The 24662-nt window shown below is 44.9% G+C and overlaps 2 protein-coding genes across 3 annotated transcripts in view; one reads left to right on the top strand and one right to left on the bottom strand.

Annotated features, from left to right (window-relative positions):
* The window catches only part of NKAIN4 (sodium/potassium transporting ATPase interacting 4), a 73406-nt gene extending 63354 nt beyond the window's left edge, over positions 1 to 10052 (top strand). The window contains exons 6-7 of one of the 2 annotated variants that reach the window (XM_090064918.1): positions 3960 to 4044; positions 8984 to 10052. In XM_090064918.1, coding sequence (XP_089921044.1) covers positions 3960 to 4044; positions 8984 to 8993 — 95 coding nt within the window. In that variant the 3' untranslated portion in view covers positions 8994 to 10052. The remainder of the gene's footprint in view (positions 1 to 3959; positions 4045 to 8983) is intronic. The other variant, XM_090064920.1, reaches the window with a different exon arrangement.
* A 2924-nt stretch (positions 10053 to 12976) lies between these two features.
* On the bottom strand, positions 12977 to 23824 carry BIRC7 (baculoviral IAP repeat containing 7). Its single transcript, XM_090064934.1, has 7 exons — positions 23210 to 23824; positions 19417 to 19516; positions 18005 to 18086; positions 17875 to 17920; positions 14654 to 14725; positions 13959 to 14198; positions 12977 to 13168 (listed from the first exon to the last, which is right to left on the bottom strand). Exons 1-6 carry the CDS (start codon positions 23751 to 23753, stop codon positions 13996 to 13998), a joined length of 1047 nt encoding a protein of 348 aa, XP_089921060.1. The 5' UTR covers positions 23754 to 23824; the 3' UTR covers positions 12977 to 13168; positions 13959 to 13995.
* Between the last annotated feature and the right edge of the window lie 838 nt (positions 23825 to 24662).

Here is a 24662-nt window from a genome sequence, read left to right as displayed (position 1 = left end):
GAGAAACAAAGCGGTTGCTTATGGCTTCCCACGTGTTGAACAGGAGAAACCAGTGAAGTTTCACCAGTATAAGTTGGAGAAAGTAAGTGGAGAATCGGGTCTCATGTGTTCGAATGAGCAGCAAGGCCATGGGCTGAATTTCTTTTGATAGGTGTGAGCGGAGGGCGATACTGAGAGCAAGACTATTTGCAGATAACTGAACTGATCATCAACGTGTAAAACCGAGGTGGTGCGATTACAAACTCTCCGTGCTTGATGTGGAGTTTTCTTAGGTGCTTTGGGTTTGTTGTTATGAAGCTAAAGAAAAAGAGAGAGCCAGAGAAAAGCTAGTTGGATGATAAGGGTCCTGGATTTAACTGGAGAGATGTAAGCTAAACTTGCATTTATTTGTGCTTGGTATCAAGTGCACCAAGACGGTGTCTGCTAATTATGAATGGCCTTGTACCATATTCTCTTTGAAGTGTATTGCAGTGGGTTGCACCTGAGTCAGGTCCTCGGCGGGCTTTAGTTAGCATAGGTTTATTCAAGTCCGTGAGTTTGAGCCAGCTGACAGCAGTTAAGGATCTGGCCACATACCACTTCCTTAAGGCGCCTCATCTATCACATCAGTGGGAGGAGGTTTGTCCTTGAAAAAAAATGGATGGCAAAGATGTTTGCTGAAAAATACTGGGCTTCAGTTGAACATTTGAAGCAAGGACAGTTTGATTTCAAATAGGTTAGAAACGACATTATTGGTCTGACTTAATCTGCCTATTTCTCTGTTGCTTCTTGTGTCTCTGTATTGACCAGAGTAGGTTTTATTGATCCCTTTTCTCAGACCTTAGCTACTACACAAGCTGCAAAGCCCTATAGTATAAGTAATCAAAAATGTTTTGCTCCATCACCTTTATCCCTCTCTCACCAGCATCATCATTATGAGTTACCTAAAAGGCTTTAAAGGTCTGTTCCTTTAAATATTGTAAATGAAAAATAAGTCACCAGAGTCTGTTCATACCCAATGCTTTTTTTTCAGGAGAAGCCCTTACAAGTGGAATGAATTATCTAAAAATACACAGCTGTATTTCAGAGTTTCTTTTACTACCGTCAGTGTCTTACCTCTCCCAGCTTCCCAGACTGAGAGCTGAAATGCCAGCTTGAATAATTAACAGTGACAAACCATCAATATTTCACATTCACGGTGGTAGATCCTTCCAGTGACCTGAACAAATCTGAACCGAGTTTTAATTTTCTCTTCCATTTGTGGTTTCTTTTAAATGTTCCTTTGATATGTGGCATGAAGTAATTACAAGTGCTGGAGCACGTTAATCAGGAAGCTTCTGCTAACGTGATTTTCATGAGAAAAAACATAACAGGATCTCCTAATGCTGAACTGTGGGCAAGAATATTTTAGACGTGCTAATGCATCATAATATATGGATGAACTATAGCTAAGATTTTCCTATGTGACTAGGCCGCTGGATGCTCAAACTGAGATAGCCAAGATTGTTCAGGGGCCAGAGCTAATCATTTTTTGAAAATCATGCCCTTTTCTGGCCATTGAGTCAGCCAAAAAACTGAGGCCAAGAAAAAAAAGTCACTAATCAATTTTGAAAATTTTAGCCTTTTTTTTTTCTTTTTGGAGTTATTAGGCAAAAAAAAAAGCACCTAGGTCCTCCTTTCAAAAGTGATTCAACCAAGTAGAAGGCCAAGTCTCATTGAAACTCAATGGAGTTCAAGCTCCTAAATCACCTAGATCCTTTTGTGAATGCTGTCCCTGATCTACAGTTATTCTACAATTGCTTCAGCAGAGTCACATCGGGCATGTCTATACGTCGCCGTACGGTGATGTTGCTGCTGCGTCGTGTTTGAGTACTTCCAAAAAGCACAAAGTCCTTTTGAAAGTACTCAAACATGGCGCAGTAACCGCCTGTACTGCGCTGTACGGGTGGTGCACATGAAGAAGCGGAAAGCATGCCACTATGGCGACATAGCTAGCAATCACGTGTGTACTTACACGATTACTACATCACCGCAGCGCGCTGTACAGCAATGTAGAGTGTCGCTATGTCACCGTAGGGCAATGTGTAGATGTGCCCGCTGTTTATCAAACTAGTGCTGGGCAGGGGCGGGGGTGTGCTGAGGTCTTGGAGTCTAAAGATTATATATATGTAGATATAGATAGATATATAAGCTAGCTAACTAGCTATATATATATAGAGAGAGAGAGAATGTGTAATATATATATATAAAAAACACATTTTATCTATCTATAGCTAGCTAGCTATATATATAATATATATAGAGAGAGAGAATGTGTAATATATAAATATATATATATATTATATATATATATATTATATATATACACATTTTCTCTCTATATATATATATATTGTGTATAAATATAGTTAGCTAGCTAGATATAGATAGGTAGACAGATATCTGTAATGATAGATAGATATATATGTAATGTTTCTGTTTTATTAATGTATGATTTGTAAAATATAGAACTAAATGACAGCCCCACCTTCTGGAAAGAAAAAGAGTGGACATCTGTATAGGTAATGGGAAGTCAGCTGTTAAATACAGCATAAGCATACATAATACAGACTGGGGTTCAGAAATCTTCCCCTGTGGGCAGAATATTCTGTAATTTCCTCCAGTGTCTAGTTCTAGCCAGACACTGGAGGAAATTACAGAATATTTCCTAGGTGTAGGAAACACAGTATAGGGGGTAGGATACTGGAACGGGTGGACCACACGTCTCAGCCAGTATGGCAGTCTTAATGAGAATCTCCCTGAAGCTGAAATACAATATATACTCTAAGATGAAGTTTTCAAAGGAGCCTCAACACATTAAATGCTGATATCTCACTTGGAAGCTCCTCTTGGAGCCCTAGGAAATCACAGCCTTTGTCTCTAACTTTACTATTGAAGCCACATACCAAACAGTATGAGTCAGACCAGATCTGCTCTAGGTGTGGTTGACCAGTATGCCATATCAGCAAAGCACTTGCAAGGTGAATGCAGTTTATATGAGCAACTCCACAGTTTGGCCAGGACAGTTTTTCCCTGGGCCCCCCCGCCCCATGCACAATAAGCTGCTTAATGCCAGGAGCTTTCCGCCAGCTTTGCTAGGTTGCTCGCAGCTCACATTATGGCACACCCTGGGCTGAGCTACCTATTTTGACAGGGTTTGTAGTGTAGACTGGCCTCATTTTAGGAGAAATCTGATTGTCAGAACGTTTTGTGCTGGATGATGGCCTCGTTCAGAAACGTGGTCACCAGATGCAAAACAACTACACCGGGACAGCCACGCTATTTATAAGTGTGAGCAGAACAGTCTGACAGTCAGCAGCGTGAAAACTCCCTTGTCCTAGTCTGGGCATTGGAGAAAGTAATCTTAATATTTTTACAAGTTTATTCAACTCAAAGAGATCTGAAAAATGATCAGGGTCAGGGGAAAGAGCAGGTTTCTAATATACCAAGTGATATATGTATCACTGTCTCCCCTAAAAGACCCTCTAGCAAGCAAGCCTCCACTTACCAGCATCACCTGTGCAGCCCACTGTTTCCTGCTAGCCCTGCACATTTTGGAGAGGCAGAGGTATTCTTCACCAGCTCCCGCCAGCTGCAATGTGACACGGACCCCCATGAAAATGGGCTGTAGTTGGCCTCTTGTTTCTCTTGACCTTTGTGTTTTTCTTAACTCCCGTCTTGAAAAGTCATGCACCAAAGAGTTTCCATTCCCAGGAGGTCTAGGTAGATAGTTCTGGATAGGCAAAGACCTCTCATTTGTCATGAGTCCTAAATAAAGGCAAAGCAGAGGGTTGCTAGCAGTCACCTTTCTGTCTCCACACCATTTTCTGTTACATTGTGCCACCTACCCGTTTTCCTTTCCTCATCCCTGCCATGTATTTGGGGGTTTTTTGTTTTGTTTTTTAATTCATTTATTATTTGGGTTTTGATTTTTCTTTCAGTTGATTTCATTGGTGGATTTGATCCATTTCCTCTCTACCATGTCAATGAAAAACCCACCAACCTTTTGTTCAAGCAGACCTACCTGTAAGTATTGGCTCACGAGACAGCACGTGCTGCTTGGCTTCATGGCTCAAGGGTGCTACTGTTCATCTCTAACGGGTTGGTTTTCGGTGTGCTCACCTGTCAGGGTATGTATGGATGGGGGCAGGTTCATAGGTTGTGAGGCTGGAAGGGACCTCGGAAGATCATCGGGTCCAGCCCCACGTCGCCAGAAGGGGCGAAGATGCTGAGGTTGCTGATGGGGGCCAGGCTGTGCTGCCATCCTGGTTCACAGTTAGGACTAACTGCTACCATGTCTGATTAAAGCTTTGGCCCTTCAGTGGAGACCCAAGAAGAGAGCTCTGTGCAGGGCGGCTGTATGCATATATTGGGAAGGAGGGGAGGATCTGCCTGTCCCTCAACACAGAAGCAGGCGCCCCTTGCTTTGCTATCAAAGCTGCAGCTCAGCTTTTTGCCTGAGTTACAACACAACAGAGTTTTAGCCCCTCTCAACCAAGCAGTCCCATCCGCTGGCCGCTCCTCTGCTCACCAGCCCTCCCCGATGGCACAAAACCAGCCCAAACCCTAGCTCCATGAACTGCTGAGGCTGCTGGGTCTTCCTGTATCTTTCCTGGTGTGCACCCGCACGGTGCAAAGCTGGCATTTCCACCCTGTTAGATGGGTAATACAGGCTGCTGCATTTGGCCTTCTGGATTTATTTTGCTGGAATTGCATTTCCTGTTGTACAGACAGACCATCTCGCAGGATCCAAAGCTTTTTTTCCCCCTGCACCCATTTAATAGAAATCCATCCTTGAATTCCAACTCCTGTCCTCTGATAATCCCCATTTGGCTATTCAGTGCACAAAGGCTTTTGTGCGGTCCGCTTAAGAACTGCTTCTTAATGAGTTCCTCGGACCTAAAGGCTGGTATTACCTAAGTTAAGCAGCAATAAGCATTGAATTTCTGTTACTCCCCACGTGGAATCTGAGAGAAAATTGCATGCTGGGGTGCTGTTAAGGGAGGCTGATTTTAGGTCTAATGCTTGGAGAGATTTTTTTTTTTCCCCTTAAAGCAAATAGGCTGAAGGGGAGGGAGGTGGAACAAAAAGAAGGGAACTCACCCTAAACTAGAGTTGAATAGCTACCCCAATATACATCTGCACCCCCACACTCTGTGCCATCACAGCACAAGCCCAGGAAAACAAGTGCCTTTTGCAAAGGAGTTAAATTGTTCATAACTAAGGGGTGCAGCAGCTTTATTAGGAAGGATGCAACCGAAGATTAAATATTGATTTCCCTCTTATTTTGTCACTGTGGGATGGGATTTTCTGGAGTTGGTAGAAGCTGTGGGGCTCCTAGGTAGCTGCTTGATTTACTAAGCTGTCTCAGTGGTGCAGCTCAGAAAAATTGCACTTATGTAAAAAGACTTTTGGCTGTTTTTCTCCTGAAATGAGTTTGCAGAAGCAGCCATCGCTGGTAGGAGAGGCTTCTTTCCCCCCCAACTGGTACAGCACAGGGCAATGGCAGTGCAAGCTGCCTTGCAAGACTCTACTAAAGCAGACAGATGCCATTGATCCCTCGGAGACACCACGAGTAATTTAGTACGAGTAATTCAGTCCTGGTTGTTGTTGGGGTGGGTTTGGTGAGGCTGTATACCAATGGGTCTCAGATTGCTGGACTCGGAGCACCCCTTGGAAAATGCCATTTCAGCCCTCACTCGTTTTGTTTTCCACAGTCAACAAATATAGCTGTGCTTCCATTGCGGACAACTCAGAAAGGTCAGGACAGGTCAAAATGTTTTGGCCACTATGGATTCCTATTTGATATCTCTTTTTTTTTTATCTTGTGAATTGTACGTAGGTATTTGCACACCTAATGGTGCTAATATTGTGTGGCACCCACGGTTTAGCACCACTGCTGTACACAGTCGTGCTTTAATTGCACAGATGAAGTTGGGCTGGAGACAGTTCACTCCTGAGAAGTGGATAAGATGAAACCCATAGATTTCACTGTGACCTCTGGAGGGCAATACATTTTGTTTATGGCTGGTCTGGGTCTTCCCTCTCCTCTGCATGGGCCCAGCCAGAGTGGGAGCCAGGGCAGAAGGAAGGAACGATTTCCAGAGCATCTCGTAGCCTGTCGGCACCGTGAGCCCAGTTCTTATTGCTGGGCTCATTTTCTGGGAGAGCCAGAATACCAAGTCTTTGTAATAATTTTATAATAATGTCATGGCATCTCAGCCACAGTTCATGTTTTATACCTGGCTCCAGATTGCACAAAAACCCCCCAAAACCACTTCTGTCTCCCCTCCAAATTAACCTCTGCCTAGGAGCTTTGAGCTTGATCATCCTTTCTCAATGCTCCACTGGGGAAACTAAATTCCTTTATAACACTAGTAAGTCCAGTCCGATTCCCACACCGGATTAGTGTTGGTCCTGAGGATGCCACAACCCATCCTCTCCCCAGTCCGCCGTATCACTCCTGTGATACGTTCACTGTTTTACCACAGTCCTGTTTTCTCATGGGATCACGCTGGTCTCTACTGAATGAGATGGTTCACCCTCACTCAGGCCTTAGCTACCTTTCTAATGCACATCTTCCCCTCCTGGCCATGCTCCTTCTCTCTCATCCCATCTTTCATCTTCACCCTGACTCTCTTCCCCACCTCTCTGAAACCTTTCTGAAGCTTTATAGATGTTAAGGCTCCCCGGACCATTGTGCTCCTCTATTCTGATCTGCATAGTACAGGCCAGAGGACCTCCCCTGGTAACATCTGCATGAATCCCAGAGAGAAGCTATTTGTGTTCATGGCCTCACATAGAAACTGGACCGATAGCGTATGGAAGTTCGCTTGAGTTGTCTGTGAAAGTCACCTGCTCTGAATCAATCAAACTGCTGCTCGCTGAGCAAAAGGTGACACCAATCATTCACTTTAAAATTAATCTTCTAATGAATGTGACTAGAAGGCGTGTTAGGGGATAGTGTATGAGGACCTGGGTTGAAATATGAGAGCGTAGGATGACAAAGGAGTTATTGAAAACTAAAGATAAATGTCTCATCCAGCCAAAAGAGAAAGTATGTTCCCTGCCTAATGGGTTTTCATCAGTGAGGGTAGGAAGCTGAGGAGCTCACCGGGTCTGTCCCTCATTAGGTAATGCTGAAATTCATGCCATGTCTCTTTGCAATATTGTCTTCCCTGAGCTTCCTACAGAGAGTCTGCTCTACTTCGGCTACCAGTTTGGGGTTATTTAATATTTTAAAGCAAAGCTTCCCACTGTGTGTACCCACTCAGTAGCTAATGCAACCAAAGCGGTTCTTGCAATGAAATTTAACCTTGTGAACGGCTTGAGATCTTTGAACAAAGCTGCTGTTCTTAAGGTCATCAAAACCTCAGGTACCTACGCTGCCTTCCCAGTCACCAGGAGATTTTGATGTACAACGCCACGGTATCAGAATCAGCGCTAATGTATCAGACTCAGCGCTACGCTTGCTTTAGAGAAGTTATTTAAGCAGATAATGCCACTATCTATCTCAGAAGGGAATGGTTGTTTAGTACCGATCCTTTTTTAGACTAAAATTGCCCCAGGCATGATTTTCATGCTAAGCCATAGGATGGTTCACACAGGGGGTGGAACTGGGAACTCAGAAGGTTTGCAGGTATTTGGGAGCCTTGCCGACATCTTGCATTTGTACGGGAACTGAGTAAATTCTGCTAGTTGGTGGGTTTCCATTGGCAGCATTCATCCCATTTTCTGACAGTCTGAGAACAGTTAAAAAAAAGTGGCTTTTAATTTTTCCATCTCATTTTTGCTGCTCTTTGGTCTTGAGGGTCATTCCCTTCCTAACATTTAAGCAGCTGAGCAGTGCACGAGGAACTGGGTCTGTTAGGAAGCATCTGTTGATGTTGTCTTGGGACATCAGTAACATAAGCAGACAAGGTTTTTTGGGTAAATCCTGTTGTTTTTTGTTAGACCAACTGAAATAGTTGGAAAAATGTTAGAACTGTAGAAAATTTTGGAAAATCTGCAGCCTTAGCATTCCATAAATGCAGGTTGCTACACTGAGCAGTGGAGCATAGGGTAGAGCTGCCCTTTTTAAAAGATGGCTTGTAAGAGAATAAGTCTGGAAAAAACAGCCTAGGGAGCTCCCGCTACTCTTACACCCTCGCTAGCAAAACCTGCCTATTTCTAAGGGCAAAATTTTTAAAGGTATTCTGGTCCTCAAAGATGCAGAGAGGCTCCTAGTGAGCGTGCTATATGTCTAGGCACTTAGCTTTTGATTTAAACAATAGGGCTAAGTACAGAAAGTCAAAAAGGCCAAGGCTAAACGGATTTAATCTTCGCACGTTAGTCTAAGCTGTGTAGATTGAACCGATAAGAATCACTTTTGATTCTGGAAATGCAGCCACATGCCGGCAGTGGTCCCGGCCAGAAGCTGGAGCAGACAACTTGGGCCAAGGCTACCCTGCAAAGGGGGCAAAGGGGGTTGTGGAGAAGATGCAAAGCATCCTGCGATGCTGGGGGACTATTCACCTGAATCTGGAGGGGATCTGGGACAGAAGGCGAATAAACCAATTTCACTTAAATCAGTTAAGTCTGACACTACATTTTGAAATGTAGTCTGAGCCATTTTGAAAGCAGTTTATGTGCATTAAACTTCTGTTGCATTACAGATTTGAACTGGTTTCCAATCACTTGCACCGGTTTATCTGTTAATTTCTGTCCCTAGACTAGGAGACCTACAGACTTTGGAAAACCCTGCCTAAATACCTTTAAAATGTGCCCCTTTGTCTGGAGATTGTGGGATTTCAGAGCTTATGAGCTTTATAGGTGAACCATGCAGTGTGCATTCTGCAGAGCACACATGTACATGGGATATGCCATTTACTTTGCTCCTACGGACTCCATATGGTTTCAGATCATCTTAAATAGCCTATATTTTATCCTTGCCTCCTGCACTGATGGATTTCTTGCCTCTCTACAGGCCTGCGTAAGTGAAGAGGAGTCCAAGGCTGGATAAACCTTGCACCCAAGAAGCAAAGGTGCTGCAAGACGCAACCCCCACCCTGGCCTGGAGCTGCAGCAGAGGAAACACCAGGATGGTGAAATCCATTCCACTTTTTATTTTGTTATATTTTTTAGCACAACAAATGCACACACAAGAGCCACCACTTGGTTTGTTTTTATTCTGTGAGCATCCTGATGAACCATTAGTACCATTGGCCTGGCCCTACATGGCCCACAGGTAGGGCAAGATTACAGGGCTGGCTGCAAAGAACAGCCTCAATGGAAACCCTTCGCTCCAGCTTGAGAATCAAGAGTTGAACCGTGAGATGCTTTCTTCCACCTCGGATCTGTAATGAAGACAGTGCTGCGTACCCCACTAGCTCAGGCTGCCATGGTTGTGTAGTTTACTTTGTTTTTTTAATGGACCAAAAGCCCTGAACACCCTCTGATGTCCTCCTTGCCTTTGAGAGATGGTGAAGAGGATATTTACTTTGGAGATATGTTGGGGCATTTGTTTTAGCAGTTAAAGAAGGGTTTGCGTGCTTCCCCTGCCTGCCCGTTCATGCCTGCCTCCTGCCATCATCCCTTACCATCTATGGCCTTGCTCACATGATGCGTTTCCTACGATTTCAGCCACCCGTGCAGATGGGCTGCTAGGAGCTCTTTGCCAAAGCATGCAAAGCCCCTGGTTGCCCTTGGTGCAATTTAGCCCAGCCTGAACCGTGAGCAAGCCCACCCGGGGAAGCAGCAGCTGATAACAACATCCCCAGGACACCAACCCTGGTGCAGCTACAGTCATAGCTGGCAGACTGCAGCCAGCACTGGGGAAGGCTCAGTCCACATGCTACAGCTGCGTAGGGCCAGCTTCATCCACACAACAGCCACGTTTACTCCAGGAATGTCCCGAGCCAAGGGGTCCCGACGGACATTGGTGGAGGAAGGAATAAGAGGGGAAGGAAAGAAAGAGGGAGCATATGCGTGTAATGAAATGGCATTGTGGGCCACAGCAATTCATTTGAAAACAATAAATAAAATAACTTGAGAAAGGAATGATGTACTTGTTGCTAGCTGCCTTACTTCAACACACAAATATCAAGCTCTGGAAAAATACCCCAATTTGGACCCAAGCACTACACACCTACAAACCTGCCTTTCTCTGCAGCTTCACTCCCTCTTATGCTGCAGGAGCAATGGTATGTGTCATGATCTTGCTCAATTTAGCCAAAATAATCATTTTTATTTATTTTATTAAGGGGGAGAAAAAAAAAGTTGGAAGGAGCTAAGGTGATGCTTTGATGGGGGGTGGAAGAGTTATTCAACTGAGCTAAACACAAAATAGTAGGAGTACAGCTCCTGCTTGGGAAGCTTTAAGCAATAGGTAGGCACCTAGGAGTCTCCCGAGGAGGAAGGAATGACTTCGTTCAAAGGCTGATTATTACTGGAAGTGTATGAAGTGTTTTTACCTAACACCCACTTCCAGCTACCTGTTGCAATTCAGAGCCACACAGACCAGCCCCATCTTTCCTCTCTCGTATCCACAGAAAGTACATCCCTGCTTAAAAGATGTCATTTCTTCTCTCGCCCCATCCTTCAAGAGCAGATTTTACAAAAAAAGGGGAATCTGCGTCACACTGAACAACAGCTCAACCAGAACCCCCACTTTAATTTTAGACAAAGGTGGCAAAAAGAGACGACTTGCTTTTAAAGACATTCCAGCCACCACACGGGTCTGTTTTATCACTCCCATTCACAGCAAAAAATGAAAGCCCTTGTGCAGTGCAGTTACAGTGCAGCAATTTGGGTGTGTAGGCTGGAGCTATCAATCTTTCAGCGCTTTCTCCACCTTCTCTTCCTTTGTCCGCTTTTCTGAATCATGCTAATTCCCAGAATTGCTTGAGTAGTAAAAGGCTCCTTGAATTTCAGTTGGGGGGGGGTGGGGGGAATACTTTCAATTGGTAGCATGAAAGGCTTTTTCCTTTATGTATAATTAGCCTTATCCTCTCACTTGAGCAGAAAATACTGTCTTACTGAAAGACGAAAGAACAACACTAGAATTTCTTTTAGCCCTACAGCCTTCTTTCTTGAGCGCAGCCAATGGAAGTGGAAACCATTTTGTTACCTCTTGTTCATCAGAGAGGAACTGAAAACAGATCATCTACTAGGGGAAGGGGAGGGGGTGTCGATGTTAGTTTTAAACAGCTGGCATGTTGCATCATCTTGGGGGGGGCGGGGAAGAATATTATTATTAATAATAATCAAGGTCTCAAAGTACTTTATAAATTGCACAAGCTTACCAAGACCTAGATATAGGATGCAAAGCAACACAGCCAAAAGATACTCATGTTTAAATGAACTAAACCACTCTTTTCACTCCAACTTTGCATTCTCTCCTCTTAATAGTTGAAACCCGATTAAGTTGATCTGGGTTGCAGGGGTCTTGAGTAGCCTCGGAAAAGAATCAAATAACATCCCTTGAAGTGAAGCATACTCCACACAGTCTTGACTATGGTTGGGATTGTTTACTGCAGGGGAAGACGGAGGCCTGAATCAAAAAATAAGAGGATTAAAATTTTGCTGATTTATGCCTGTGTCTGCATAGGAACTGGTCTCATTAGAAAAAAAGGCCAATAGGACAAGTTTTGAGACATTACTCATCTTAAGTGACCTCCACTTATTTTCTCTTTTCACAGGGATATGAATATTCCAGCTCATTTTAGTGCTTCTTTTGATATAGGTATTCCACATTTAATAATTCAAACAGACATTTTTCCCCCCATCCTAAGAATCCACATATATTCATATTTCTATCATGCTGTAGGGAAGAAAGAACAATTACTTGCACAGCTCCTATCATGGTTAAGTTAATACTGCCATCCACTGGTTAAAAATATATAGTTATAATTCATACAAGTTTGTAGACAAAGTCTATATTTTTATTAAATGATATAGACTGAAATTCACACTAATGGTTGCATGGAGCCATGGAGGGATGCATGCATAGGTTGGAAACAGCAACACAAAACAGACTGCCACAGGAACTTCTGACACTAGAACAAAGTGATTTCTAATGGGTTTATTCTACAGGAAAGATTTCTTTCAAAATTTCAGCCTACCTCCTGGGCAGCTGATGGTCAGGACCCTACAGTCCTGCTGCTGCCGCCAATTCTTTATTTCTGAGCATAGCTGTGTGCTACTAAGAGCCAGCTTCAATTCAAAATTAGCCTCAAGTTTTTTCAGGCTACTACACTACACTACACTACACTACACACCTTGAAACAGAGAAACTCCAAGCCAAAAAGTAGCCTCCAGGATTATTAACGGTGCTTAATATAGCCACTTTGCATAAGCCAGATAGAACAGTCCAGCAAATTCAGTAGTGCACCTTTAACCTACAAGAGCATTCAAGTTTAGTCAAGCTCCACCAAACCCCATGGTTTGTCTTCAAGGTAAGACAACAAACAGTTTAGTTGTTCTTCTCATCCCCGTGATGCTGGGCAACTGGAAGAGAAGTATGCTGCATAAAAATAAACTTTTCTTTTGGAGGAAGAGAGGAGGACCAAGGCTACACCCCTTAGTTAGAACCATCCACTAAGGCTCGTAAGTCTTGACCCAGCGAGTCAGGCAAGCCAGCGCAGAACCAGGTTTAAGTGACCGGGGATCAAATATAGCTGATGTGCACCTCCACTGAGCTGCTCAGGAGAAACAAAGACTCAGTGCTGGACTCCAGCTGATGAGATTGCAAAGAAGAAAGTAGGGCTATGCCAAGGGAAGCTGCTTAATTAGTTCACACCCAAACAAGAAAAAAAACCCACAAAACTACAGCTAAGTGGCAATAGAAAGAAGCTGCCGTTCAACTCGTAACAGTTAGTTTATGCAAGTCTTGCAACTGGCTAGCTCACAAGCCGGAAGTTGTTTTAGAGCCTTTTAGTGACCAGACTCAAACAGATCGGCCTGAAAGAGAAAATAGCTTTATTTTTCCCAACATTAAAAGTACAAATCTACAAAGAGTTTGCTTTTCTTCTTCCAATCCCATGAACAAATCTTATTGGTCAAGGCCTCTCTTAGCTTCTTGCTAGAAAGCACTTGCAGTCTGGGTCACCAAACAGCCCCCTGAAGTGTCCCGTACAGCCTTTTCCATGCTTGCTGGCTTCCGTTCTTTCTGCTAAAAAAGGAAATAAAGAGGATGGAAGAGTATACTGCCAAATGCTCTGTTCACAGCATCATGGAGACCTTCAGTTGAGATACCAAATTGTGACTTTGTCCTTTTTCAAAAAAACAACTATGTTTTGGAGCAGATATCTCGCACGTCCTCTATCAGTGGAGGAAAGAGGCAGCTAGAGCCTGCAAGACAAGCCAAGCAGGGTTGTTTTATTTAGTCATTCAAATGTTTGAAGTGGAAAGGGGCGTGAGGGAGGAAATTGGGACATGAGACTGGAGCCATCCCTTTTACACACACGTTGCCATTAACACAATAACAATGGGGGGAGGGGAAAAATAAATAAATAAATAATAATTAAAAAAAAAAAGCATCATTGCCAATTGATACACCTACCCCTAAGAAGGAGCATCATAAACTTCATCTGAGCAGCAATTTGATTTTATTTGCCAATATTGACAGCTTCCTTGCAAAAGGGGAATTTTTTTTTAAGGGAGAAAAATCTCAAATCTAGAGTGGAGAGGTAATTGCTTCAAGCAATGACTCCTCCCTGCCCCTTTTGGAGAGCGCTTATTTAAAATTCAGGTGCCCCTGAACCAGAACCCAGAAGCAACTCTTCGTGGCAATGGGGTTGGTAGCAGGGATACATCTAAAAGTGTAGGCCATCTGCCTTGCTGGAGGAAGAGACAGACGGTGTCCATTTACCACTCTTCCCTTTTAACACAAACATGAGTGTAACTTGATACAAACGGAGCCATGCACAAGGTAGGCAGGCCAAATGATTTTTGCAACTCACCCAGGATCCCATGAGGGCCCTTACACTGCATCGTGGTTCAAGACAGGAACGTCCTCACACTCCCCCGGATGGATGCTCTGCAGATAGGACACTGTCTCAGGTTAGGGGCGCACTCTGCACATGCCACCAGGTGTCCGCAAGGGACAAAGACGACGGACACATCCTTGTCCATGCAGACTTTGCACATCCGCTCTTCCTGCAGGCGTCGCAGCTGCTCCTCTGTGCTCAGTGTAGGACCTGCTGCAAAATAAAATCCAAAAGCTCTTCCAGCACCTTCCCATCCGACTTGAGTTTCCCATTCTGTAGTTTAAGTGGGACCTTAGGAGCTATGGCCCGTCATTTTGTTCAGAGTTTCATGCTGCCAAGCCTCTTAGGGCTTCATGACCAAAATAAGAGGTCATGCAGATGTGCTAAAAAGGGTTTGGCATTTCAAAGATGCATGTTTGGGACAGGGAGAGAAATATGCCCATGCCCTGCTTTACTACTTATCCATGCCAAGCTCTTTTTTTTTTGGCATATGTACAGCTTCTTATGCAGTGGGCCCTTAATCCCCAAGTGTGGCCTTTAAGCTCAACTCCAATGTAGTACAATGCATTCCCCTTCCCAGTTCCTCTGGGAAAGCCAGAGGTGATGAGCCCCTGCTATTGTCTGGGCAGGGCCAGGAAGATCTATAAAAGTTTTCCTCTTCATCTCACCCAGTTCTTTGGAGCACTCAGCTCGGGCTTCCCCTTTCAGTCCCGATGTACCGCCTTCCCTCGGAGCAGGGTCTACATGAACCAGAAGCAACAAACAGGGTAACGTTCCCATTGTGAGAAATACTTGGCTTAAAAAGGAAGTGGTCCCTTGGTGTTCGAGTGCCCTTTAGATCAAACATACAAAGCTGGTAGATGAAAACCAGTGACCCTGCACCCTCCACCAAGCCAGGGGGTGTCACCACATGTTGGTTAGCCACAAGTTAAAACCCAGCTCACCGGTGTTTAGCAAACATAAGCTTTAGGAGCATAGTAACAGAACATGCACGTGTTGTATCCTCCAAAACACAAGTGTCCTCTTTGGACCATTGAGGAAATTGGCAGCTGCTTGTAGCACATTAAGGATAAAAAACAAAAACAAAAAACCCACCACCACACAAACCCACCATATACACAGTGTGGTTGCACTCTTCTTTCCCATATAGAAATCACCTCACTCTCACATTAGGGGTACTCGTCCCAGGAGTCTGCTCTTTAACAATTGCCTGTATCCTCATGGTTTTAGAGCCCATGAGAAGTTAGCAGCAAACTTTCTACCATTGTCTCCATTTTATATCCAGCAGCCATACAGGACTTGTATGACCTTCCTGGATCGTCCAGCCCAAGGAATCCATTTCTGAATATTTTGTACCCTGAGCATCAGTCTGCAGGGGATTAAGCCACCTTTGTACCCTATTTTGTGGGGGGCTAAATCCACAGCCGTCAGACCAAGAAAAGCAGCTCTATTTCAGGCTACTGGGAAACAGCCTACTTCAGATATTCCAGTAACCGGAGACTGTTTGGCAACAACAAACTCATTCCTTGACATCACCAGGATACGGTGGAGGAGCATTCCCTAAATTTCATTCTAGGAAAAGACCCAAGAGAAAGCTCCCCAAGTGCTCTAGCAAGTTTGGAGCAGGTGCAAGGTGTTACCTTTCAGCAACCAAAAGATACTTGCCACCAAAGGACAGGTGGGTCACTCCTACCTCTGCTTCCTTCTGCACTGCTGCTCTCCTCCCCATTGGTCTGAAGCAGATCTGAAACCAGCTCAGACTCAGATAAGTAGCATGTTCCAGTCAGCAGATATTTACTCTGGGCCAAGCTAATCACCAAGCTGTGGTCAAAGCCCATCTGCAGGACATTCTGCACTACGCAAGACTGATCCAGAGGAGATGGCAATTCCCGATTCCCCATAGGATCTGCAAAGCACAGCAAGGAGATACTTCACCCGGAAGTGGGTCAACTCCCACCACTGAAGGACATGGCAAGGATATATGTCTGAGTGCATTAGTCTGCCTAAAGACCATTCCAAAATATTATATAGCCAAATGTTCAATTTATTAACAGTTTCCATCTCTTAAATGCCCCGACTTCATGCAGTGCATCAGCTAATACTTTCGACTCCAAGAACGTAGTATCAGATGAGTCCTACCAGAGATCACAACAATAGACAAGTCATTTGAATAGCTATGGGCAGAATTATTTCGTTTCTATATTCAGTGGTTCATTTCTCCTCCCAGCAAGCAGTGGAGGAACAAGCTGTTCTGGAGTCAGGAGGTGCAGCCAGGACCCTGCTGATTTCAAGCGTTTTGCAGCAGGCTTTAGTGGAATTGAGGTAATGAAGACCTGGTTTCCCCCCCTCTCCAAGAGACATGGCTTTCATCAAGAGTCCCACTAGACAGAGTGTTAACCTTTGCAATTCAGAGTGAGAGCCAAGTCATCTGATAGGGTTAGACTGAAAGGGCAGTTCATACCAAGTCATTCCTTACCTGGCCAGGCTCAGAGATGCTGCTAGAAACATGATCCAACAGCAATTCTGATGCTTCAGAGAACTACTCTTGGTGTTCATATCAACGTGCAGGCATTTTGGCTTCACTGGTGGCAGGGTTAGCCCCTCTGCCCTCACCTCCAAGCACAAGTAAATCCAGTAGCAAGCACACACAATACCTCCATCACAAAGAGGGTCAACATTCAAGGTAAGCAGTGTCCCAAGTAATCCACCCTAGAAGCTGAGACTGAGTTTATGTCCATCTTCATAACCCTGGGTCCACGGCCCAGGACATTCACTTAATACAAGTCATAGAAAGTTAGAGTTGAAGGGACCTCAGGAGGTCACATCTAGTCCAATCCCCTGCTCAAAGCAGGACCAGCCCCAACTACATCATCCCAGCCAAGGCTTTGTGTACCCAGGTCTTAAAAATGTCTATGCTGGTCATGATCTACTCCCCACCCAACTAAATCCTTAAAAAACCATCAGCCATGAGGTATGAATACAGATAAATAAAAAAGTGTCCATCACTGATGGTAGGTTTATGTACTCCAAGAATTTCTTCCTTCAGCATCTCACGTGTTTGTAAAAAACAAGCTAGACTGAATACCAGGCATCGCTGAATCCCAGATACTATAGGGTACCACCAAATAGGATGAGGAAGAAACTATGGCTTTAAACCTGTTTCAGAGTCACCAAGTTGGAAAACCTTTGCAGAATAAAAAACCTAACATTTCATTAGCAAACTGGCCCACAACTCCTGGTTTACCAAGGACAGGCTTTCAACATGCCTATAGTGAACTTCACCCTCAGTTTTCCACTCTGCTGTGATTAAGAGTGGTGCAAACATGGACCTGTTTTGAAGTCCAGTTCTCTTGGTGCAAACGCACAGAATTAGCAAATACCACTGAAGCAGAGAGCAGTTTCCAACAAGAGGCAAGTCTGTTCAGACTGCCGTAAAAAGCCAACACAACCTGGAAGTGCAGCATCTTTCCTCTTACTCATGTTCACAATCCAATTGCTGTGGAACCAGCTCCTCAAAAAACTTGAGACCATTTCCAGGATCATCCAAATTCAAAATTTCTCCTCCACATTCTCAGATTGGCTGTAGCTCCAGATGCCTCCAAAGATCTTTTGAAAGTTAGATCTACCAATGACACGGGCAACATCACGTACCACTGAGGAACCTTAAGAAATGCAATTGGGTACCCAGGATTCTGGATGTCTACCTGAGCTAGCCAAGATCTGTGAGACTGCATACCCCAGTCTTATTAGAAGTCACCTTTGCTTCTAGAAGTTGCTTCTTGCATCAAAATGCAAACCTCTCTGAAAGCAATTTAGCCTGCCATCTCCAGAGTACTACACAGAAGCCAGAGCAGTCAAACGAAAGAGCCAGGACTTGCATACAACCCACCTTGGATAGCAGAGGGCTCTTGTTCATCCCGAGACCATGAGTCTCCCTGAAAACATTACAAGATGGAGTCAGAAAAGACAAGTCTCTTCTGCATTCATTGCATTTAAAAAAGAAAAGATGTTATACTCACCAGAGGTTCTTGGGGGTTGAAATAAGTCTCCTGAACCCTGGTAACAAATGCTCTCCCCTTTGACTGCAGCAGAAACTCACACCTAAGGAGAAGACGACGACAGCAAACAAGTTCAACATGGCACTCCCACCCCCACACTCAACTGGCAGCAGAACTTGTCTGGGATCCAGCTAAGCTTCTGGATGCAGCGATCCATGCACATTGGTGGGGGATGTTTTTGCATACACAGCTAAGAGGAACAGTTCATGGGAGTGGGAAGTTCCTCCATCTGCTTTACAAGGCCTTCCAGTTCTAGCAGGAAGAACAGCAGTGGTCCAAGACTCCCGATCCTCCCACAACAAGCAAGTGTCATCTCACATTTCCCTAACAGCCTCAGAGAGCCTTTTGGCTCACAATTGGCTCAGTGGAAGACAAATAAGCACAGTCCCATGGCTCCTGTAACACAAAACCACTACACTACATCTTCCAGTTTGCACAAGACCGAAAGGATCCAAAGGAATCCAAGGGCTGCTCCACTTCCAGGGATGATTAAAGGGCAGTGTTAAGTTTAAAGCCAAAACTAATAGTTTTATTTTTCAGAGAGGAAGCCAGACTTTGCCATCTGTACGCTCAGCAGGGGTTCAGGTCTGTTTGCTGCTCAGGCTTAACTAGTTTATTTAAACAGGCATGGCATTCGAGAGCCGTATCACTCGACAGGAGGGTCTACATCCACTAGGACTTTGCTCTAGAAGATCCTCATGTCCCAGGCGAAGTGCCAAGCAGAGATTCCCAGTTAAACATAGGATCCAATTTTAATCCAGCCACAAACAATGGCGAATAAAAAGCCATCATTAGGATATAAGGCTACATAAAGGGAGTCTGGTGGTTTCAGTCTTAATATCCATGATCTGTCATTGAAATGGGCGGCTATCTTGGCATTCTGTAAGTGCCCAAGGGAGAAGGAGCTCTTCCAAAGGTAATGGCACAAGCTGCATAAGCGTAGCAGTTCAAAAATGTTTCGATGGCTGGAGGATTTCAGCTTGTAGGCAGATCATTTGATTGGGATAATCCTTTACAAACACAATAGTACACAAAGGGAAAGACGACTGTTGGACTGGAGAACCCCCCCCCCCCCCACTCCAAGGGGCTGAACACATGCAAAACGGGTGCAGGTGCACACAGACTGCAGTCTGCACACCAACTTTCCCTTTGTGCTTTCAGGAGATGGAGGCCAAGCTGCTTGGCCTCAAAGCAAGAATCTGCATGCTTTTAGGAGCTGCCATCCCAGCATAACAGGTTGCACCGACACCGATGCAGCTCTTGTTATCCCTTTATGCAGAATTCATTGCAGGTGCTTCCGAAAGGCCAGAGTCAGTTAAAGGCCTCATTATACTAGTCCTGCTACAAACAGCTATTAGGATACCATGAATTACCTTGGAAACCATTTAGCATGTTCCCGCCAGGGGTCATCTCCAAGCATCCAGTCCCTCATGGTACCATCACAGTAAAAACATTTTACAGTGTCACCGTGACCTGAAAAAAAAAAAAAAGTGAGAGAGACCAGACATTAAAGTACATGAGCAATTACTCACAAATCCAGGGGCAAGGATGTGGCTGCTGGGAGGAGTGGAGGAAGCACAATACATCAATCTCTTATCATAACTAGCCAACAGGACAAATGGCAAAGCACCTGCACTGGAACAGTTCAACAGGATTAGGACTTCTCCTTGCCCAAAAGCAGGATGTCAAGTTAAGAGTTAGGGTTCATAAACGCCGGTTCTGACTAGGTTGGCCAACTGCAGCTGTTCCATTCATGAGCCACCTGGATGGGAGTTTCCCCAAAGTCTTGACGTGCGTGTTGGGTCAGGGGAAGCACGCGTGTTCACACTCGCTCTTTCCACAGCTCTACGTTCAAATTCTACTTGTGCATGACTTCTTATGAAGTTGTACTACACAAAGCACACTCCTCTCTGCTTCTGGAACCAGTCAGGTGCTCAATTTTTGAGCACAACTAAATCCCAGTGCATGATAGTGTACCTTGTTCTGGCTTCCTTAGTGAGGAGGGTTGTCACCCCAAAGCATTTGGGAGACAGAACAGCCCAGGATCAGTGTGTCCAATACAGGAGACACTTCCAGATAAAGGTCCACCCTCCTTTTCAGCAAAGGTCCATTCTAGACAAATTCCTGGGGCTCTATAGGATTTTTCACCCCCAAGTTTGGCCCTTTAAAGGAAACTAAAGCAATCTCCATAGAGCAGTCGTATCCAGAATCACTGAGCATTCAGAAGCCACCGAGTAAGGGAAATGTTTGGACCAGCTAGGCTGGGCTATTCCAGAGCATCACTGGTCAAATGACCTGTGGGTTTGCCACATTGTCGGATTGCTTCCTGACTGGTCCCCTGCTGAAAGACCAGCACTCAGACTTTTCAACAGGTGCTCAGCAGGTGGATAATAAATCCCAATGGAAAAAACACAAAAGACACAAAGGCTTCAAACTACAGCCACTGCCTTCTAGTCTGTTCTGTTTTCTGGACCTAGCTGATTTAAAGAGAGACCAACAAAAGGAGACAAAAGCAGAGAAGAGCCTTGCATGTCATGACTGAACTGGGACCCGTTTGTATGTGTACATACCCAGCCTTGTAAACACACGAGCAATTTGTGTTATTTGTTGGATTTACAGCAAGGTCCATTTCTCATTTGGCCAAGACCCCAGCTGACTTCCTACCCTTTGGGCGGGGAGCTGGACTTGATGATCTTCAAGATCCCTTCCAGCCCTAATGTCTATGAAATCTATGAAGACCTTGCACGGCTGAAAATAGAAGAGCAAGTGTACAGGGGACCCAACTAGCCATTTCAAACCAACACATCTAATGAATGCGAGGCCAGCTAGATAGATAGCCCCACAAATGCACAGGCCACAGGGGTGAGCAGCAATACAGCTAAACCAGCACCAGTTTTGTAGGACAAAGATACCTTTTCCACTTGATTTCCTCTGCACACCATACTTAATAGAGTGTGGGACACTTGTAATCTATCGTCAAATAATCTAGTGTGAGAGCACCAGGACTTCAGTGCTATTCTTATCTCTATTGCCAGCTGGCTTTGAGCCTCAGGTATTGGGCAAACTGGCATTTGCCATTCTCTAATGAACGCCATTCAAGCCTGCTCCACTATTTAGGATTACAGAAAAGCTCAGTGGTGTGTTCCTTGGCTGTAAAACTACAGGGATGGTTTCATTTCAGACTTCTCAGCCCTAATAATAATTCTCCCCCCAGCATCCTCTGCAACATATGCAACGAAGCCTTTCCAAAGAAAACACTGGGTTAGAGTACATTCATGCTCACGTGCATGCCGTACATAAAAAATATCCCATGTTCGTTTGCACAAGGCTAACGTGCCTATAGTTTCATATTAACAATCCAAATGCTTTTAGGGATACAAGCAGTAACAAGCCAGTACTACTCAGTGCTCCAATTTGGGGTTTAAAACACAGATAACTAGATCAATCAATCAAGCAATCAATCATTCTCAGCCTTTTTGGAGGCACCTCCCCGTAAGTTGTGAATTGAGTGGCACCCAATTTCAAGAACCTCCTTACACGGGGGCTGGGCAATAGGGGTGGGGGATCATCCAGAAAGGGACAAGCCTGGTTTACCTGCTGATCTTCTCATTTCTTGCAGCTTCCTTCAAAGTATCTGGTGCCCTGGCACCTTAGTTGAGAATCACTGAGCTAGATTTGGGGCAGGGGCAAGAGGATGTATAAAACTGTGCATAGAGCTTAGATAAGAAAAAGTCTTAGAGCTGGGAAATCCTTTCAAGCGTGCCACTCATATTAGTATTAGGTGTGCAACACTTGCATATGACTCACAAGATAAACCCAGTGATTTCAAATAGGAATCCAGTGTCAAAGATTTTCTGACCTGTTGCGATCCAAAGCAAAAAAATATTGCTGGACTGTTTTTTCATAGTCCAGAGACTGAAAGCTAAGAACTGGTATTTTCTAGTAAGTTCCTTGAATCCAAGAAGGTTGAGGAGCCATCTTCGACAAGCCCTTGTTTCTGGTCTGCCCTATAACTCCTTTAAGCACCCATAGCTTTTACTTCACAGAGTGATGAATAGAGACTCAGCACATGTGCAAAGCATGGATCTCTGCCAGAAAAGCTCAGCCTGACCAGGAGACCCCTCTAGCACCATGCAGCTGTGCAGTGTACACCAGTTAGGAAAATAAAGAATTAAAAAAAAAAAAAAAAAAAAAGGTAGCAATCAATGGCCTGAACAGGAGTCTCTTCCTCACCCTCCCTCCTGCTCCAAGGGTAATATTTGCCCTTCAAGAGGGGCTTTTTGTAGCCCCATGGAAAGAAAGAAACCCACCATGCACCCAAAGCATCTAGGAGCATTCAAAACACAGACAGGAATAGCACTGAAGTGCAGAGCTGCTTTCAAAGTCTAGCTTGTGCCATTTAAGGAATAGTCTTGAAAACTCCCAAACTTTAACTTTAGTTGTTGAACCTCAGGAGGTTCCTTTGAATCACTGAGTTGGCGAGTCCCCTGCAACAGTCTCCTTCTCTATCCATGATCACGAAGCTAGCTCAGCTTCTGAAGAGGCAATGGCCTTGGATGGTCAGCTCGCCTCAAGAAACACTCCCCACCTCATTTCTGTATGTGCATTGGTTGGGGCTAGGACATTTAATCACGGTCTCAAAGTACTGAGAACTCAGTACCATACAAACACATGCACATCTACATAATGCCTTCCTCACCATTACCCTTACCCTGCCCCTTGTTACACCTGATTGAAGTGTGAACTGCAAAACACTTCAGGACAGGGACTTTCCACCACAGCTTGGTACAGATTTGGCACTGCGATGTGGCTGCAGATGGCGTTTGTGCAGCTGGGGCTCCCAGGTATGAAAGCAATATGAACAAATCCATTAACCTGTTTCGGGTTTTTGCAACTATGCTATGTTTACAGGCATTAAATGCAAAGAGGGAAACCTCAAAAGCCAAATTCAGGTGCTAAATGGTTAGCAGTTCCCATTTCTCCGAGAGCCCATTTGCCATTCGGGAAGGTCCTCTGAACAGGTCATGCTGGCGTCTCATGTCCAGGAGGCGATAAGTCACATTCTGCCTCTGATGGAGAGTTTTGATCTCCTAATCCTGCATTTAGCATATGGATCAGGTGCAGTATAGATAGCCCCACATAGGAGGTCTTCCTTCCTCTACGTACCTGTGTAAAAAAACCCTGCGTGGGCCAGCTGCTCCGGGTACATCTCGTTATAGGGTGGCCAGTTCTGGAAAGTGGCTAGTCGCATCTCCTCCATCCTCATCTCTGGGTATTCTGGATGGCTGGGTAGGGCAGTCTCCTCCGTGTCCATCCTCTGCAAGAGGCTGAAAATCTGCCCATCCACACAGTCCAGGATGTCCCGAATAGGGAGCATCTCCTGCTCCTGCAGAGATAGCCCCTGCTCGTTCCCAACCTCTTTGCCACAGGCAAATCTGCAGGAAGGGAAGAACTTCAGGTGTTCGAGCATGGGGACATCCCCAGCTTCCCAACTTCTTAGGATCCCTCCGCAGCAGAAGCACTGCACTCTGTCGCCAGGGCCCAGGAAGAAGAACCCAGCCTCGGCTAGGTCAGGGGCAGAGACAGGAGAGCTGTCGGGCCAGTGCTGGAAAGTCCTCAATCTCCTCTCCTCACACCACATGCTGGATTTGAAGAGTGGCAAATTCCTTGGCTCGGCTTCAGTGTCCTCTGCTGGAAAGATGTCCTCCATGCTCCAGCACTGAAAGAGAAAAGGAGCCCGGAGGGGAGTGAGCCGAGCGCTGGATGTCAGGCAGCACCCGATCGAACTGCTAGCCTGCATTTCTGCATCCCTGCCGCCAGTTCTGGAAAGCTCCTGGCCTCGACAAAGCCAAGTATGTTCCTGAATGCCTGCCAAACCAGAGATCCAGCTTTTCTAAGCCCTGCTGCTTTCCCCTGCCCTTTTGCAGAGTCCCCGCTGGTGTCCACGGGGAAGAAAACAGCAGTTTCTCCCTCCTCCTGTCAAGTTACAGGAAACCTTAAGTGCTTGGCAAGGACAGGGGAAACAAGGCAAAGCCTGTTCAATGTGTTTGGCTAAGTCACCCCAGCTTCAGGCTCTCATCTAATTCTTAGTCATGTCCCTGGCCTTTAAACAAAAAGTTAAAAGATTCAGTCTTTCTGTGTTTTTCTAAAATAAAAGGCAGCTATTTCAACATGCCAGAAGGCTGCAAAATAGTGAAGACCAAGCACCTCTGTTTCTTCCTGATGTCCACTTAAAAATGAAGAAAGCTTCTAGTTAGAAACTATTAGCTTCTCTTCCAATTATACCTATACAATTTGGTATTTAATTAGCATTGTAGCCTGGGCCATCTGAAGAGGCAGCTTTCATCTTCTCTTCCCGATATCGCAGCAGCAGCAGCAGCATTGCAAGAAACTGTCTAAAGTTACACACTTACTTCCCCGTGATGATTTTCTTGAGTTGTTGGTAATGAGACTAGAAATGTCCTGTTTTTCTGGTCCTAGAGGAAAGATTGAAGTGAAAGGTGGCAGGGGGAGGGAGAGGGAAAGGCAATCACCCCATAATACCCCAGCTTTATTACCTTGCTGTAGAACATGTTTTTCTTTAACCCTTTTGGACTGTATGACAACTTTATACCCACAC

This window comes from Crocodylus siamensis, chromosome 10 (assembly GCF_052110815.1).
Source record: "Crocodylus siamensis isolate JL-2025a chromosome 10, ASM5211081v1, whole genome shotgun sequence".
In the NCBI taxonomy this organism is placed as follows: Eukaryota; Metazoa; Chordata; order Crocodylia; family Crocodylidae; genus Crocodylus; species Crocodylus siamensis.
Note: the sequence above shows the minus strand (reverse complement) of the source record. Positions and strands in the feature narration are given on the sequence as shown.

Coding starts and splice junctions, on each gene's coding strand:
- BIRC7 (XM_090064934.1), bottom strand. CDS start 23,753: ATGGAGGACATCTTTCCAGCAGAGGACACTGAAGCCGAGCCAAGGAAT. Junction 19,517..23,209: donor CGCAGGGTTTTTTTACACAG/GTACGTAGAGGA, acceptor TTTTTTTTTCAG/GTCACGGTGACACTGTAAAA. Junction 14,199..14,653: donor TGAGTGCTCCAAAGAACTGG/GTGAGATGAAGA, acceptor TTTATTTTGCAG/CAGGTCCTACACTGAGCACA.